We start from the raw sequence: 16,512 nt of genomic DNA on the forward strand, positions 1-16,512 counted from the left end.
ATAAACAAAGCTCACTTAAATACATAATACCATTACAATGATATTGTTTTAGGAGCCAGTGATCGTGCAAGTGAAGATGAAGGTCATAGTTCGGGTTTTGAGGAAGAAGATCCAGCAGGAGTTGGACAGAATCAATCACGATCATCTCCTTTGGCACTAAGTCGTCTCCTCAGTCGTTCTCGTGGCTCTTTACTGGTAAGTGTAGTTGAGACGTAGTTCAGATAGAATTGTTAGATCTGGAATATGAAACAAGAAATATTTATGTCTTCAAGCTTCAATTGAATTCAAAATGTCAAGGCTGAAGCATTAATATTTTCAGTGTTGTAAGAGAAGTTAAGAAAGTAGATGGAAATGATGAAAAACTGCCACATATGAGGTAAGAACATAATCAGTACCTATTTACGAGCATATTCCTTTGTGCTTTAGATCTTTCTTGGGCAATCTATCGCTGAGTTTCAATTATTTCATTGGGTAAATGCCAAATGTGCCACCAGAGATCTTTTAAATGACAAAATCTTAGGGCATGGCATGTCCAACTTACCGGGTTTGAACCTGTGATGTTAGGATCCGTAGACCAACACTCTACCACTGATCCACAGAAGGAGCTTTTTTTGCTGCAGGAACACTTCTGTCAGCTCTTTGTTTGTTTGTTTGTTTGTTTGTTTGTTTGTTTGTTTGTTTGTTTGTTTGTTTGTTTGTTTGTTTGTTAGCTCCCTCTATGGATCAATGGTAGAGTTTTGGCCACCATGTTCCAGAAATATGATAGAAGTAATCAGATTTTTGAAGTATAGAAAAAAGTCTGTTATTTTATGTCGTGTAATGCTGGTATGTGAACGATTTTTTGTGACACATTTGGTGTCTATGTCACAAAATTAATCTTCTTATTTTTCTTCAGTATTTGTTCCTCCTGGTAGCAGAGTCCGCTACTTGGATTTGTTATCTCTGTTCATTCTGTCCTGGGTCATATCAGGGTGGAGAATGACACTCTTCATATCTCCATGAAGAGTATCAGCCCATTGCTGTTTTGATCGTTCTTTTGGTGTCCTGCCGACAACTTATAATATATATAATGTCCAATAATGGACCATTACATTGGTATTATAACTTATAACCCGTTTTCGTGATAGTATCTGCTCCTGTCCTCAGTACATGTCCAAACCATCGTAGACAACTCTTGCTCATTTTGCTTTGAATCGCTGCAACACCAAATCTCTCCCTGATGGATTCATTGGAGATGTCATCCAGCTGTCCAACTCAGCATCTTTCAACATCTTAGTCTCCATGACGCCCAGCCGATGCTCTGTCTCAGTCGTAATTGGTCAATATTCGCAACCGTACATTGCAACAGGTCAGATGACAGTATGATAGATTTTTGATTTGAGATTATCTTTCATCCACCAGTCACAAGTGATGCTGGTCATTGTTCGCCATTTCATCCAGGTTGCTGATATCCTTACATTGACCTCTTTGATAAGTCGGCCATCATCAACGATCGTAGAGCCAAGATACTGGAATCTTGTCACCCGAGACATGTCCTCACCACCTAACTGAATGGTTCAGTTTGCTTATGGATCTTATAAATATACTATGGATGATGGTTTGGTCTACCTGGTCAGTATATTATCAAGTACCTAATTTTGTACAATTATTTCAATTGTACATGATTCGGGAGCCCAAACTCCCTTCATCAGTGATTTCTACCTCATAAAGTAATATTCATATGAACTTAGTCAATACAGACCAACTAAGAACCAAAAATGGTCAAATTTGTCGAATCTGCTTGTGGATCTGACGTCGTATATTGTCTTATTTTTATTGAGGTGCAAGCTGAATTGCACCAGCCAGTTGCAGATCAACCTGGGTCTCAGAGGCCAACATGACATCATCTGCATAGAGAAGCATCCATGGCAAAGGGTGGTGCAGATCTGCTGTTACAGTGTCCATTGCTAGAATGAACTAGAGCGGTGACAGTACTGAACCTTGGTGAACATCGACGGTGATGTGAAAGTCACTGGATGCTCCTGCAGCGGCCTGAACATAGCTCCCTGCATCTACATAAAGCAGCTGAATCCAGTTGACAAGGTATTCTGGTATACCATTCTCTCGTGGTGCTAGCCATATGAGGTCATGCAGTATGTGATCAAAAGCCTTCTCAAGGTCCGGGAAAGCTAGATGGATTGGCTTGTTTTCAGGATGCTTTTCAATCAAGAGCCTTGCAACATGGATTGCAACGGTTATGCCACAATTCTTCACAAATCCAGCTTGGTTTCTGAAAAAGTCGACGGTCCCACGAATCCTTTTATCAAGAACACGTTCAAATACCTTCATCACATGACACAAAAGTTGGGTCAGTTGATAATCAGCACATTCAGCTGGGCTCCTCCTTCTTTTTGAAGATGGGTATGGTGATGCTCCATTGCCAATCGCTCTGTGTTTGACCCTTTTCAATTATCTGCCACATCCCACTCTTGAGATTCCTAGAGACTGCACTAGTTATGCAAATGAACATTTTATTGAGAGGGAAATTCATGAAATTTTTCTTTTTTTTTCTCTCCCCTTTACAGCAATTGTATTATGTTATGTTTATATAAATGTCTGCTAGTAACTGTATTCTTCTCTGCATTCATATTATAGGAAATGCAGTTTCTCTTATTTTATTAGGACACTTCTGTACATAATTATAATTAAAGAAAATTTAAGTTTAAAATTTGAAAAAATGAAATTAAATGAATTTATTATATGTAGTTATATTGGTTATAGTTGTGAATATTGTAGCAGTGAACACAAAAAACATGCCTGTAATTATTGTAGTAGTAAACTTGGAAGAAGTGCCTGCCAGAGAGTGGCTGTAATATGAGGTCTCATTGTGTAAATAGTAACTTCTATTACTTCTGTTAGTGTAAACAGTCCAAAGTAGTGGCTACCATATTTTCGAAATTGCAAGAAAAAACCCTACAAATGCAGTAGGGGAAAACATATGATGCTGAAGAATTTTAATGAGTATTATGTCTTGAACTAGCATTCATTTAATAATAATTTATTAAAATCCATTTTCCCATAAGTTTTTCCTAACTTCTGTGCCAACTTTTTTTTTTAATAATCTCAGTGAAATTTTTGCAGGAAGTAGTCGTGAAATAACCGTATTCTTGTATGCATTCACATAATAGGAAATTCTTAAATTCTTATTTTATTAGGACACTTCTGTACAGAATTATAATTAAAGAAAATTTAAATTTGAAAAAGGAAATGAAAGTAAATGAATAATATTTATAAAAAAATGAATGCATAGAACATTTGCACTATGTCTTGTGAATGTACCAAAAAAAAATCTGGAATGTACAAACTGAGGTCTGAATACCAAAAGTTGGTTTTCAAAAATACCATTAAGAATCAAATTAAAAATTCAAGAATCAGTGAAGTTCTGGACTTCAAAACTTGGGCATTGCTACATATTTAGATGATAAACATGATTTCAAAATTCAGTTTAAATCAACATTCATTCATTCATAATCGATTTTGGCCAACAGTGGACCACATAAATAACTCTTCATGACTTCAGTTTTCTTTGGCACCAGTATTCCTTCATTCTCTTGATAACAGGTTCTTTCTTTTCAGTCATCCAATGGTGTTTCTTCTTAGTCGCTGTTTCTGGTTCTAGGAATCCTTTAAATGTGTGTATCTTATTCCTGAAAGTGGTTCTGTTGTGAATGACTTGAATCATGATGTTCATTTCTTGCAGATCCTTCTTGGTGTTAACAAACCATTAGTGATAAGAGTTGCCTTTCCTATTGAGCTTGCTGAAATGGTTAAAAAAAATTCTTAGTGAGTCTGTCATCGGGCATTCTTGAAATATGTCCAAAGAATTTAACCCTTAATTTGTGTATTGTATATGAAATCCTGCTGCATGTTTTATGTAGTTCTTTGTTACTGCGTTTATCTTGCACCCTTAGAACAACAGGCTGAAGATGACCCTGACTAAAGGTCGAAACCGGTCCCATTTGTGATTAACACATTGAACACTGGCATATTTGTAACCTGTTAACTGCTGTATACTGAGCATTTTAGCCATACTTTGAGACTTTATAATTTCAACACTTGTTGAGATAAATGAATTATTCTTGTTGTATTTGAAACTATAATTATCTGTCGCAGCACTGATCTCATTTAATTTTTTAATTTTTTGCACCGGAATATGAAAGTGGGCCAAAATATTTGACGTTTTTTAAACTTTTTTCTTTTTTAAATTTCAATTCATGTTTGTAATAATTTTTCATATTTACATTTAACATTTTTACATTAGTACATTATTACTATGCTTATATGAGAGAAAAAAAGGATGTTATTTGTCAATATAATCTTTTCTTACAATCCCAATTAACAAAATTTTGACTTTGTGTGATAAAGTTCAAAACATTCGGGTAAACAGAGAGGCGTATTGCAGCTTTCACAATACCATTGCCTCTCTTTCTTAGATCGTGTTTCCAGTCTCTTTTAGTGATGTTTCTAAGCACACTTTACACACTCTTGTAGGTCTTGCCTTATGTTCTGTTGATGGTATTTTCGTTGGAAAATGGCGAGCTACGAGACGGTTGATAGAAGATGGTGGTGACGGGAGATCTTTCTGAAATTCCTCTCCTCTTTTCTCCGCAAATTCAGCTGAAAGAGCCTTCATGTAGTCATTCAGATGACAAATCTTATTGTTATCTCTCGATTTATTGTACAGAATGAAGGAATTGACAATTGCCACAGTGAAGAGATGAAAAACTACTTTCTTCCACCACTTCAAAATTTTTCTACCAAATGGATAGTAAGCTAGTAGCTGGTCGTTGTGGTCCACACCAGGTATGTTTTCATCGTAATCTAAGACAACCTCTGGCTTCACTTTTTCCGTTCTACCAAATCTAGATTTTACCTTGACTGTCAAGGCCGAGACACTATGTGCTTTATTACAAGTGATAAAATTCATTCTTGCGTTATTTTATACAGTATGTGCTGTTGATAACATGTACAAATCACGCGTATCCCTCCACTTCAAACAAAACAAGTGATCACTTCTACAGAATGAAAATTCAGAATTCAGTTACAAGCTAGCTGATGAACAGAATATATACCACAGGCAGATTTCTGTTTATATTTTGATATTGTCGTTATAATTGTGTATGTATCTTTACCTGAATAACTGACGGATTCATCGTCATCATCACTGTTATCCAGTTCGGATCATGAATTACAGTTTATTAGGGTTTCTATAGCACCCTCGCTGAGCGAGTCAACACAACGTGATGCCATTGTAGTAATGAGCGGGAAAGCAAAGCGCGCGGAATACATTCTTTTACTCTACAAAACAAGCATTCATATTCTATCCAGCGAAGGTCAGTGCTCCCATTTAGCAGCAGTATGTGGTACTGTAATGTTGTCATTTCATGTTTCCGGGAAGAGACATGAACGTATTTCCAGCAAGCGATTATTTATTGGTTAAGAAACCAAGCCCAACCACCGCTCGGGCACCATATATGGCAGTAAATGACGGAGCACAAGCAACGCTCGGGCATCGTGTTCAATGTGTGAACTTATAATGTAACCTTGCATTAATAAGTTTTCTTGTAATGAATAGGTGGAACCACAATATATTATTAATTGCAATTTGATATTCCCTTAGTAGTTTGTTTGGTGAAGCCCATGTCGTTTGTTTCCTAGGAAGCTTCTTAAAGTGTGTGGACGTAAATTTGAAATTAAAGTTCCTACAAAACTCTATAAGCCTTTGCCCATTTTTGTTGGTTCTTTTAAGAGCTGGGTATTCCCCAACTATTTTCATGTAGATTTTTCTCGTCCTACCTGTGTGTTGAACTCCCCAAGTAGTATTTTCACACAATTGTCAGGGATTTTTGATTTCACTGATTCTAGTTCTTCCCAGAAATCATAAACCTTTTGTGGGTTGGCTCGATTGTTGTCATTAATTAGAGCATGAGCTTTAATGAGGGTGTACCTTTTCTTTGCGCATTTAATGATTAGTATTCAGTGTCTTCTATTTGGGGATTGGAAGTTTAAAACTGAATTTAGAATTTTTAAAAAAAAAATTTAAGGGCTTCGTGATACAACAGAACAGTGTTTGAACTCGCGACACTCAAGACTGATATAAGATAATCACTGGCTGAACAGAATAACCTGGCATTCAGAATCAAACAGAATAATCTCTCTGACTGAGTAAGATACTCTTCCAACCAAAATCGGAATAGAATAAACATCCACTTGCTGAACACAATATATCCATTCAGAACTCAAACTACTTCCATCTACAGGACTTCCTTGAGTACTGGTTGGTAGTGGTTACTTCAACTGAAAAGATTACAAATTGCCATTATTTTAAGTGTCCAGTTACAACCCTTCTCTAATAACTTTTGAATGTTATAAATTTCACTGGAATTAGTGTCCACAAGCACTTCCTGTACCACTTCCTGGTTTAATGGATGAGTACAAAATTACCTTGATTGCACTAGCATGTTGCAGTCACTGATTGATAACTGTACAATATTTAAACAAATATTAATATGATTATAGCTAAAAATCTTAACCTACTTACAGTATTGAATCTGCCTGAAATTAAATTACACATAATACAGAATATAATATTATAATATAGGACCTATATGTTAACGAATAATTTGTTGTGTTATATGTAACATATTATGTATGTTTGTGTATTTTTAAATATCAGACATGATTATGCTGTCAACGTACATCTTATAAGAGATCAAAGTTTAGACGGATTTCCAAATCCAGAAAATTGTTTAACTGCATTTTTCACAAACTGGCAATTTAGAATCCTTGCTGCTAATTACATTTTTGTTTGCATTGCTCATGGAGACCAATCATATTGGCTGCTAGACTTACATGCTCGAGGACCAATAGGTAATAAAATGAGTACTGCCTGTGCATTTTGCTGTATGAGATTTCAGGACACACAACAGGTTGATACATCGCTGCTTAGTAACTTCAAAGCAGCAAAAGGTCAAGGAAATTTTCATTTTATTCACTAACTCCCAAATAAAATCACGTTGACAATCGTGGGCCTGATCATTTCTTAAAAGAAGGTTAGTAGGTATTCTTCTCGACTGTCTGTATGTGGTTATTTTTCTTGAAAGCCTGTACATCATCCTGTACATCATCTCACAACTCCCCATACAAATCTGAGGCTACAGATGGTGGTGCCACTGTCTAGGTATAGCCAAATATTAAGATTATGATTTACTAAAATCTACTGAACCGATTTTGATGAAATTGTAATGGGACAAATTTGAGAGTATCTCCTTTCAACTAGAAAAATAATCCTCGAATTGATTGTAGAATCTCAAAGTAATTGGTGTACATATGCCCTGAATTGAGATGCTTCTCCTTGTTGATTGTATGTTTCATCACAAATTCTAATATACACACCTTTCTAGTACACACTAAACAGACTTTCTCTTTGCCCAGGTAGCACAACTACCATAAAATGTGGTAAAACTGATCATTGCCACAAATTTTTAAATTTACAGAACAAGTTCCCAGACCAGCAATGCTGGAAGAACAAGTGGCTGCAGTGTGCCATTCACAACCTAACAGAAGCATTATTATTGGGACAATAATTCCATTTGAATTACTGGAGTTGGGGAAAGAAATATAGCGTGCACTATTAACAAATGTGATTTAGCTGTTGATCTTAGCACAAAAATAGGATTGTCATTATGATATTATACAATAATTAATATTTGAAAGTAATGTTTTTCAAGAGATAAAAGAGTAAATGTAAACGTTTTATTTCATAGTGTAAAACTGATAATGCTGCTACATTGGTGTGCCATACACAATGTTGAATGACGCCTTAAAGGAATGATATAATTCACCATTGGAAAGTTACCGGTTGTAACACTGCAAGAAGAGATGCAGCTTGTGGAGTGTGCATCAAAATGTGGAAAAGGGGATTAAATTGTTAGAGAGTTGGAAAGGAGGGACATTATGTATGGTAGATATATTTTCTTGGGTATCAGTGAATTCCAAGTGCGGTGGTGGTGGTGGTGGTGGTGGTGGTGGTGGTGGTAGAAAACAATGCTGCTCAGCTTGGGCTTTTTGTTGTTCCATGTCTTAAAAGATAGTGATCACTTCTTTAAAATCAAGTGTTTAGTCAAATAAAGGTAGTTTGTTGTCATTTTAGTAACTTGGTTACTTAATTTCAGACATCTATAATTGTCTTGAATTTGTTAGCGATGTCAAGTTGAATAAAAAAAAGGAAAGAAAGAAACATTCTTCTCATAGAAAAGATATATTAAAAAATCTCCAAATGTTATTAATTGCTACCACAGAGGAATATTAGGATTAACATAACTAGTCAGATCTATATAAATAAAATTGTTTCTGTTTGTCTGTTTGTCTGTCTGTTTGTCTGTTCCACCATCACGTCGAAACGGCTGGATAGATCTCAACCAAACTTCATATTTAGAGTATACTGACCCCGGGGAAGGTTTCGATATGCATATCATTTTAAAATCTTTGAAAAGACGGGGATTTTATAGGAAAAACGGTTTTCCTCCATTTTCTCTTATACTATTATAGGCAAAATATCGAATTTGTCGTATAAGGACGAGACAAAGCTCAATTTAATCCTCTTGACGCAAAGAACAAAACTCGGTAAGCCCTACGGGCCCGAAAACCATGTTTTAAGGCCCTAAAACCAACCGTTACGGAGATATTGGCACCACACTACCCCTGCTCTAGGAATCGGATAAAGAAATGAACTGCCGTAACCATGGCAACGTCAGCTCCAGGATTCTAGAGCAGTGAGATTATGCATGTACGTTTGGGCATAGCTGTCAACCAAAATAGGTACAAATAAGACTTAATATCTGGGAAAAAAATATACTGTTGTGTAAGGCACTCATAGGACTCCTTTGGGCGGGGATGGAAAGGGGGTGAAGAACGAGTGTAAAAATCTTACTATATATAGAAATGGAAGTGTGTGTGTAAATGACACATCTCCAACTAAACCACTGGAGCAATTTCAACCAAACTTGGTACACGAATCACTTACTATCGGGAGACGATCACTGTGGGGGGTAAGCCATCCCTAGCGCCCTTAAGGGAGAGGGTCAGGGGGGTGGTAGTTACAATAATAATCGAGAATAGTGTCGAATTCATAGTTTTCGGGGTCGCTGAGTTGAAAAGTGATACTCTAGAATTTTTTTAAAATCCAGCCCCCTTTTAGGTTGGGAGCAAAGGGTGGGGGGGTGGGGTGAGATATAGAAATAATTAAAAACAGTTTCGAATCCATAGATTTCAGGGTCTCTGAGATGAATAGTATTACTCCGGATTTTTTGCAAATCCAAGTGGGGAGCGAAGGGGGTGAGATATAAAATTAATCGAAAAACTACATATAAAAATATTATCTTCTTCTTCTTACTATATATAAAAATTGATGTATGTGTGTGTGTGGGTGTGGGTGTGTATATGACACATCTCCTCCTAAACCACTGGAGCAATTTCACCAAACGTGGTACACTTATCAATTAGTATCAGGAGACAAACCGCGTGAGGGTAAGACACCCCTGGCACCCTTTTGGCAGGGGGCGAGGGGAGTGGTATAAAAATAATCTTATAAATAAAGTTGTTCGTTTCTGTTTGTCTGTTTGTTTGTTTGTTTGTTTGTTTGTTTGTTTGTTTGTTTGTTTGTTTGTTTGTTTGTTTGGCTTAAGTGCGGCCAATATCCAGTATTCGGGAGATAGTAGGTTCGAACCCCACTGTCGGCAGCTCTGAAAATGGTTTTCCGTGGTTTCCCATTTTCACACCAGGCAAATGCTGGGGCTGTACCTTAATTAAGGCCACGGCCGATTCCTTCCAACTCCTATCCCTTCCCTGTCCCATCGTCGCCATAAGACCTATCTGTGTCGGTGCGACGTAAAGCAACTAGCAAAATAAAAAGAATAAAAATGTTTGTTTGTTCCACCATCACGTCGAAAGGGCTGGATAGATCTCAACCAAACTTCATATTTAGAGTATACTCACCCCGGGGAAGGTTTCGATATGCATATCATTTTAAAATCTTTGAAAAGACGGGGGTCTATAGGAAAACCACAACGGTCTTCCTCCATTTTCTCTTATACTATTGATTTTCTGCAAACTCTGTGGACCGTATGTGAAAGGTCTCTTCATCACAAACAACTTTCGTTGTGTTCATAATTTACCTTACTCTTCAAATGACGGAGAAATTTACTATTTTCTGCCGATACCATGCTCGGCATTGAGGGACCGACAGAGCGATAACGAATATATGGGTTACCATGGCAACGTCTCTGACTGCTTGCCAGCAGGGAAGTAACGTATTGTCATTTTCCTCATCATTCCTTTAAATTCGTGGTTGTTCCTTGGGTAGAAAGCAAGAGAGTCGTCAATCGGCCATTCTGCGGGATATTGGCGGAATATCATTGGAGGTTATAACCGTCCTCGAATAGCATAAGTAATAACAGAAATATTCATCTTCTTATCTGATTACCTAAGAATCCCTGCGCCTAAATTTCTCTCCGATTACCGCTTTCTTATATCCATAACTCACTCCGGCATAATTTATTGAGGAGCATTTGATTTTCCAATACATTCACTTGGTATTTATATATTTGTCGTCATCCGGATGTCCTCGGTTATAATCTATTTTCTATTAATTTCAACTTACTAAACTGTATTACTTTCTTCCTTAATTACCACGTATGTATGCGAGTGCTAATCCCGAATGCTGTACACTCTTTCCTTTGAGGAAATATTCTAAGCTATGCAAATGTATAACTTCTGGCCCAGGAAAATTCCGAAATATGGATGCAATTTTAACGGCGGTGCAGACCTTCGTTTCGGGGTAATTGGTGGCTAATCAGTAAGTCGTATCAAAAGTCACAAAGCAAATTGCGTTTCATTTTGGAGAGATCTGCAACTTTTGTCCTGTGACTTTTCGTCGTATTTCTATCCCTAATACATTAAACACAAGTTGATTTTGTACTTTTACACGTATATGTTATCATTTGGCACACTTATAGGAAAGGTAGAATCATGACATTCGGCACGCACATTGACATGACCATTGGCAATGTTATAGCCAAATTTTATGATTCTAGCTGTCACATGAGAATCAAAAATATAAAGTAGCATTCAAAAACTGTACAAGATTTCACCCCATTCAATGACTCTAACTCAATCTAACCCATAAATAAAGGAGATACGAGAAGATGTCATAGGACCAACCATGTAGAGCACTGAAAGGGGCGTCTGATGGTGAAGTCCGTTTGTAGATACGTCGTACAGTTGCAAAGCAGTAACTATCGAAATAAAGGTCTACACTTCTAGAGTATGTCTGTACATTGACAATTTTGGCGAAATTTCCGTACAGTTATCCGTTTCAGGTGTAATAATGACCATCTGCATATATTCTGTTTTGGTGTCTGTCTGTTTGTTTGTTTGTCTGTTTGTTTGTCTAAAACTTGGAAACTACTGGATATATTTCCACCAAACTTGATATTTAGAATCCATCTGTCCTTTGGTAGGTTTTAGGGCAAGTATTGTTTCTGAATCCCTGAATTGACTGGGGGATTATACGAAACCGAAACCGTCATTTTGCAACCAAACTTAATGTAAATTTAGCTGCCGTAATGGAAATTCATTTCTAGGCCTTTTTCCTCATGTGCATCATTTCAATACGAGGATTAATAAGGGAGATATCATTAACGGACCGTTTTCCGGTACAAGTCCCACCGGACTTAACTCAAGAGCGGGTGCGTGTAAAGCGTATGTTTTACAACTTGAAAACTACTGAAGATATTTGAGTCAAACTTTATATTAACATCCACCTGTCCAACGGTAGGTGTTAATCGTCAATAACATTTCATGTTCCCGGAATGGACTGGCGGTTTATAGGGAACCGAAATGGTGATTTTACTCTTCCAGAATATATACAGTACAAGACCAACCTGACTGGAAATCGACCAAACATGATGGAATTCCATCTCTAAAACTTTTTTTCATGTGCATTTTTTCGACAGGAGGATTAATAAGGGAGATATCATAAACGGTCCGTTTTTCCGGTTAAGTCCAGCGGATATAGCCCAAAAGGTGTTGTACGTGGAGCAGGTTCCTTATTTATCTATGTAAATAAAATCGTAACTACTGTGTGCCTGTACATAGACTATTTTGTCGAAATTTTCGTACAGCTACACGCTTAAGGGGTAATAATGATCATCTGCATATTTTTTGGTTTAGTATCTTGAAACTTCTACTTTTTACACTTCTCACTGAAAACCCAGATTGCGGCATAATCTGCCAGTCGAGAAAGAAAACTGAAATTTGGCAAAATTTTACGACTTAGCCTGTAACGGGCGGAAAACTTCCAAGAGCTTTAAATTTTTCCCTTTCTATCCCGAAGAATATCGAAATATGGAGGCAATTTTAATGATGGTGCAGACCATCGGGAAGTATCATCACATAACGGATGGCACAATCCCCGTTCAATTTGGAGTGATCTACAACCTTGGTCGTACGACTTTTTGTCGTATTTATATCCATTTTACGTTTGACTTTTCTCTATTTCTCGATCTTAAGTAAAGTAGTACTTTTCACATACATAATTCATACCTTCCATCACTTAGAGGAAAGATAGAATCATCATACTCTACACGAAAATTGGTCCACCCAGTAGCCATATGTGAGCCAAATGCTATGTATGTAGCTGTCACTTAATTATCCGAAAAGCAATGCAATGTGAGATAATCTTACACAAATTTTACCCAAGTTTCTAACTCAATCTGACCCATGAATAGATGAGATATCATATGACCAGCAATTTAGGCCGCTAAATCCGGCGTCTTATGGTACAATCTTTTCTCGATATGATGTACCGTTTAGAAGCAGTTAATCTGTAAATGAAGGTCTGCAATATTGTAAACAAGCACATACTTTCGTATGTCGAACTATATATATTCACTGATGTCCATTTTGTAGCGATCGAGAAAGGGTGTGTCTGCTATTGTAATCAGTACTCCGCACACCGACTATGACTGGCAGTAGGAATGGAGTCCTTCTCCAATTCCTGTGTAACTGGCATTAATGAGGCAGGCCTACCATTGTAATGAATAATTCACTTCTCGATTTGACTTTCAGAAGGCAAGGGAGCATGCAGCATACAGTCTTTGGCTGTAGGCAAGCGTTCCCGCAGTTATAAACAGATGTACCCATCTAAAATGTGACTGGCATTAGGCATACTGGCCTGCTATTTTGATGGAAACTCATCAACTTGGTGTGACTGGCAGGAAGCTGGCTGGCAGTTGGAAAAGGGGCCTATCATTATAATGATAACTGCACAACTCAATTTTGACTGGTTGTAGGGAAGTTTCCTGCCATTATAATAAAAACTCTTCAATTTGTAATATGTCTGGAGGTAGGAAAGGGGGCCTGCAATTGTAACGGAAACTCCCCAAATAGATTGTGACCGCGCAGTAGGCAATGGGGCCTGCAATTATAATGTAAACTTCCCAACTCGATTGTGAATCGCAGTAGGGAAGTGAGCCTGTCGTTATCATCACAAATCCGTAACAAGCACTTTACACTGGAAACAACGTATGGGGACCTCTGCATATTGTTTCTCGGATAACGCTAAGAGACATGCTATTTTAAAACAATCTTATTTACTGCATGTACAGTATTTACTTCAATATTCGTATACAATGCAGAATACCGTAGCGAAGCACGGGTACATTTGCTAGTTTAAAAATAAAACACAACCATTATACAGGCTTAATACATGGCTGATTAAAAAAAAACAGGTTGATTTCACCCCATTTTATGGTAATTCTTTTTCCTCTTCTGTGGATCACAAGGTGAACTACTAGTTCTAGTTTTCTCAAGTCTTTTGTCTTCTGTGTTGGGCATATCTACTTTTTTCTCCAAGCACTCTCCCTATGCCCACTCATAATTCCCAATTTTTCTGATTCTTCTTTTAAGCTGCGGATTTGCAGGTGTACATGCTAGACTCTTCAGAAAATCGATCCTGCTTGTTTCTGGGTTGTCTTTGTAAGAACTTTCTCTATCAACCTTATCCAGATTTATCCAGGGAGCTGCTGGGTCGGGCATTCTGCATCTTCCATCTTCCTGGAGGCATAAAAGATGCAAGTTGCTTCTGAGGTACTCCTTAGATCTTTGTTCTGATTGCATTTTGATGCTTCTTCTTCCTCTTCTTCTGTACCCTAACTAATGCTACTTACGGAAAATTCACTTTCTGAACTATTGTCACTGTTTGTAATAAAGGAGCTTTAATACAGTCGGTTCCAGTACCACTTGCATCTTCTTCAAGCCCTGATTCTACACTGCTATCAGATTTATCGTCTCCTACTCAAGTTGATCAAGGTCCCTCATGCGCCTCTGTGGTTAATATGGAGTGTAAACAGTCTGCTGCGGTCTGTGATACCAATTGAAAATTTTAATACGCAATCAACCACGTGTGTCAACAGCTAGAGCTATCTGAGCTATGCAGTGACTCAAGGCCACATACAAGGAAGATCAGTGAAAGGAAATGTGGGAACCAACTACATAAGGGGAAAAAAAAAATAAACTTGAAACATTCCTGCGATCTGTCTGACTGCACTTAACAAGTTGAGAATTTAAGGAAAATGTGGTGTTTATAATGCCTTGACTCTTGCAGTGTGTGATATTGTTTAATTTGAATTTTTTTTTCTGAACCCATAATATATCATCATCATCATCATCATCATTGGCATAATCAATTGGTGTAAGTAGTCATCATACCGGGCGAGTTGGCCGTGCGTGTAGAGGCGCGCGGCTGTGAGCTTGCATCCGGGAGATAGTAGGTTCGAATCCCACTATCGGCAGCCCTGAAAATGGTTTTCCGTGGTTTCCCATTTTCACACCAGGCAAATGCTGGGGCTGTACCTTAATTAAGGCCACGGCCGCTTCCATCCAACTCCTAGGCCATAAGACCTATCTGTGTCGGTGCGACGTAAAGCCCCTAGCAAAAAAAAAAAAAAAGTAGTCATCAGATACTATGACACTGTATGGCCTCTAGAAAGGCCTAGTGTAGGTCTTTCTAGTAGACGCCCATGAGTCACCTCCACAACTAGTTGTGTGGTGGTGGTGGTGGTGGTGGTGGTGGTGGTGGTGGTGGTGGTGGTCATGATGAAGTAAGAGGAGGGTGAAACCTGATATTGGCACATAGCTTACGCCTATTGAATAACAAAAAGGGGTCTTTTCAAGGCAATGTCCCCATCCGATGGATGAATCGCCATCAAGAGCATCATATGTCCTCACTCCATACAAACTCTGCAGAGAGGTTTTGAATTAAACCCACGTTTTTGGCAGACAATTTAGTGATTGATATACGGTACCACCACCTCTCCTACCCTGCTAGCCAACATGCTGATGGAGAAATGTTTTTCCAACAGGACTTGAACCGGCTAAACACGGTGTCAGACAACAAAGCCTTGATGCTTTAATGATCATGTCCACCAGGCAGGCTTATCAAGTACTGTAAAATATGTATCTTTACTGGGCATGACTATCATTATGACTCATATTAACGAAATGATCTTACTTTCTTTTGTTGTTTAGACAGAGCAACTAAGATGGAATATAATCATTCTTATAAATAAATAATGACATTTTCTCTATAATTTATGTTTAACATTTAGAAAGAACATGCTCTTTAACAGTTGTTTGCAAGCATCCAGTTTGTTAAGTAGATTCCAAACTATAAATGTTGATTTCCCATGTCTGTGTACTTGTTCCTTAGGGGTCAGAAAATTTGTTAACACTGTGACATTTAACTTGGTGGTATGAAAATTTTTTAGTAAAATTTTCTTTTTTTCCTCCCTTTCTCTGTAGCCACCATTTCCATCTCCATCATCTTCAGATGAAGGTGGAACTAGGGAACGTCCCTTTGATCAGCAGAAGTCGACTATTACTAGCAGTACAAATGGAGGCTCAGCTATTCCTCTTCCCAAAGATTATAACCCTGTAGCAGCTTTACAAAGTGTGGAAAGTTTGTACAGCTTCTTGGGCAAGACATTCCATCCCAATACATTGCAGCAACCACCTGAACTTCCCGAAGTTAGTGGTAGTGCAAGCTTGAAACAAGTGGTAGCTACTCGACGTATACGAGAGATGCAGGTTGGTGATACATACAACTTTATTATTTCATTCACACTTACTATTTAGACATATTTGTATATTTTTAGGTGTTGTTTTTAAATTCATCCAAAATATGTTTTCTTACGAATTCCATTCAACATTGATTGTAACACACTATCTTCTTTTTCTTCTTCCACACCTGTGGGGTTGCAGGTGTGAACTGTGTAATACATATGGATTTTCCCTGTTTTACGGCCAGATGCCCTTCTTGACGCCAACCCTGTGTGGAGGGATATAATCACTATTGCGTGTTTCTGTGGTGGTTGATAGTGTAGTATGGTGTGTTGTCTGAATGTGAATAGGATA

At 37.8% G+C, this 16,512-nt stretch overlaps 1 protein-coding gene across 1 annotated transcript in view; it reads left to right on the forward strand.

Annotated features, from left to right (window-relative positions):
- The window catches only part of Wdr81 (WD repeat domain 81), a 340,798-nt gene that overhangs the window by 149,870 nt on the left and 174,416 nt on the right, over positions 1-16,512 (forward strand). The window contains exons 9-10 of the mRNA XM_067149985.2: positions 53-195; positions 15,901-16,185. Of these exons, the coding sequence (XP_067006086.2) occupies positions 53-195; positions 15,901-16,185 (428 nt within the window). The remainder of the gene's footprint in view (positions 1-52; positions 196-15,900; positions 16,186-16,512) is intronic.

This window comes from Anabrus simplex, chromosome 6 (genome assembly GCF_040414725.1).
Source record: "Anabrus simplex isolate iqAnaSimp1 chromosome 6, ASM4041472v1, whole genome shotgun sequence".
NCBI lineage: Eukaryota > Metazoa > Arthropoda > Insecta > Orthoptera > Tettigoniidae > Anabrus > Anabrus simplex.